This window comes from Chlorella variabilis (assembly GCF_000147415.1).
Source record: "Chlorella variabilis unplaced genomic scaffold CHLNCscaffold_13, whole genome shotgun sequence".
Classification (NCBI taxonomy): domain Eukaryota; kingdom Viridiplantae; phylum Chlorophyta; class Trebouxiophyceae; order Chlorellales; family Chlorellaceae; genus Chlorella; species Chlorella variabilis.
The window spans coordinates 199,430-200,299 of NW_005435075.1; the positions used below are offsets into that span (position 1 = coordinate 199,430).

The 870-nt window shown below is 67.8% G+C and overlaps 1 protein-coding gene across 1 annotated transcript in view; it reads right to left on the reverse strand.

Annotated features, from left to right (window-relative positions):
• Nucleotides 1-11: 11 nt before the first annotated feature.
• Nucleotides 12-870, reverse strand: part of CHLNCDRAFT_135118 (hypothetical protein) — a gene marked incomplete at both ends in the record, with an annotated part of 1,831 nt that continues 972 nt past the window's right edge. The window contains 4 exons of the mRNA XM_005846651.1: nucleotides 12-114; nucleotides 226-290; nucleotides 482-543; nucleotides 673-792. Coding sequence (XP_005846713.1) covers nucleotides 12-114; nucleotides 226-290; nucleotides 482-543; nucleotides 673-792 — 350 coding nt within the window. The remainder of the gene's footprint in view (nucleotides 115-225; nucleotides 291-481; nucleotides 544-672; nucleotides 793-870) is intronic.

An 870-nucleotide genomic window follows, 5' to 3' on the forward strand; every position in this document is an offset into this window, starting at 1 on the left:
ATCTTGCCCACCAGCTCGTCAATCGCCTGGTTCATCATCGGCGCGTAGCTTGCGAGCGCTGCGCTGTGGAACAGAGGCTCGCATGCGGTGCGGATGCCCAGCCAATACTTTCCCCTGCGGGCCAGGAGTCGCAGCAAGGGCGGGTACCGTGGGCACATGCAGGCATGGAAGCTGCGCTGCAGCAGGAGCCCGGGAGCGGGCAGCAGCAGCCACCGCTGCGCCCACCTGGAAAACAGGATGCCGCTGTTTTGGAAGTGGTTGTCGCAGGCGGCGCCATTCTCCAGCGTAGGCTGCGGGGTGAAGGCACACGGCAGACGAGTTGACTCTGAGCGCAATTGTTTATTTACCTGTGCAGCCCGCTTGCCGGCCCGCTGCACGGGTCGCGACTTTGTCGCCCCACAGAGCGGTCTGCACGTCGGCCCGCTGCATGCGGCGCCAGCCAGGCCGTCTGGATCCCGCCGGTGCTCCGCGGCGGGCTCACCACGCTGCGGTCGTGGTAGTCAATGAAGCGCTTGACGCAGATCTGCCGCACCAGGTCCGGGTCTGCAGAGCGAGCGGCGGGTCCGGCGCCAGCAGGGGTGGTGCGCCGGGGGAGCACAGCCCCTGTGTAGCTAGCTGCGCTGGCGCCTGGCCTCGGGAGCAGCCCGCAGCGGGCGGCCCGGGGCGCCTCACCAGTGATCACGATGCAGGGCCTCCTGCCCAGGAAGTACTTGAACACGGGGCCGTACTTGGCCGCCCACTTCTGCAGCGCCTCGTGTATCTTGCCTTGTGGGCCCATCTGCATCACATTGCCTGCAGGCGGAAGTGGCGGCGGCACCGAGGCGGGCGGTGGGTTGGAGATGGGCACGCGCACCACAAGGCTGCTCTGGC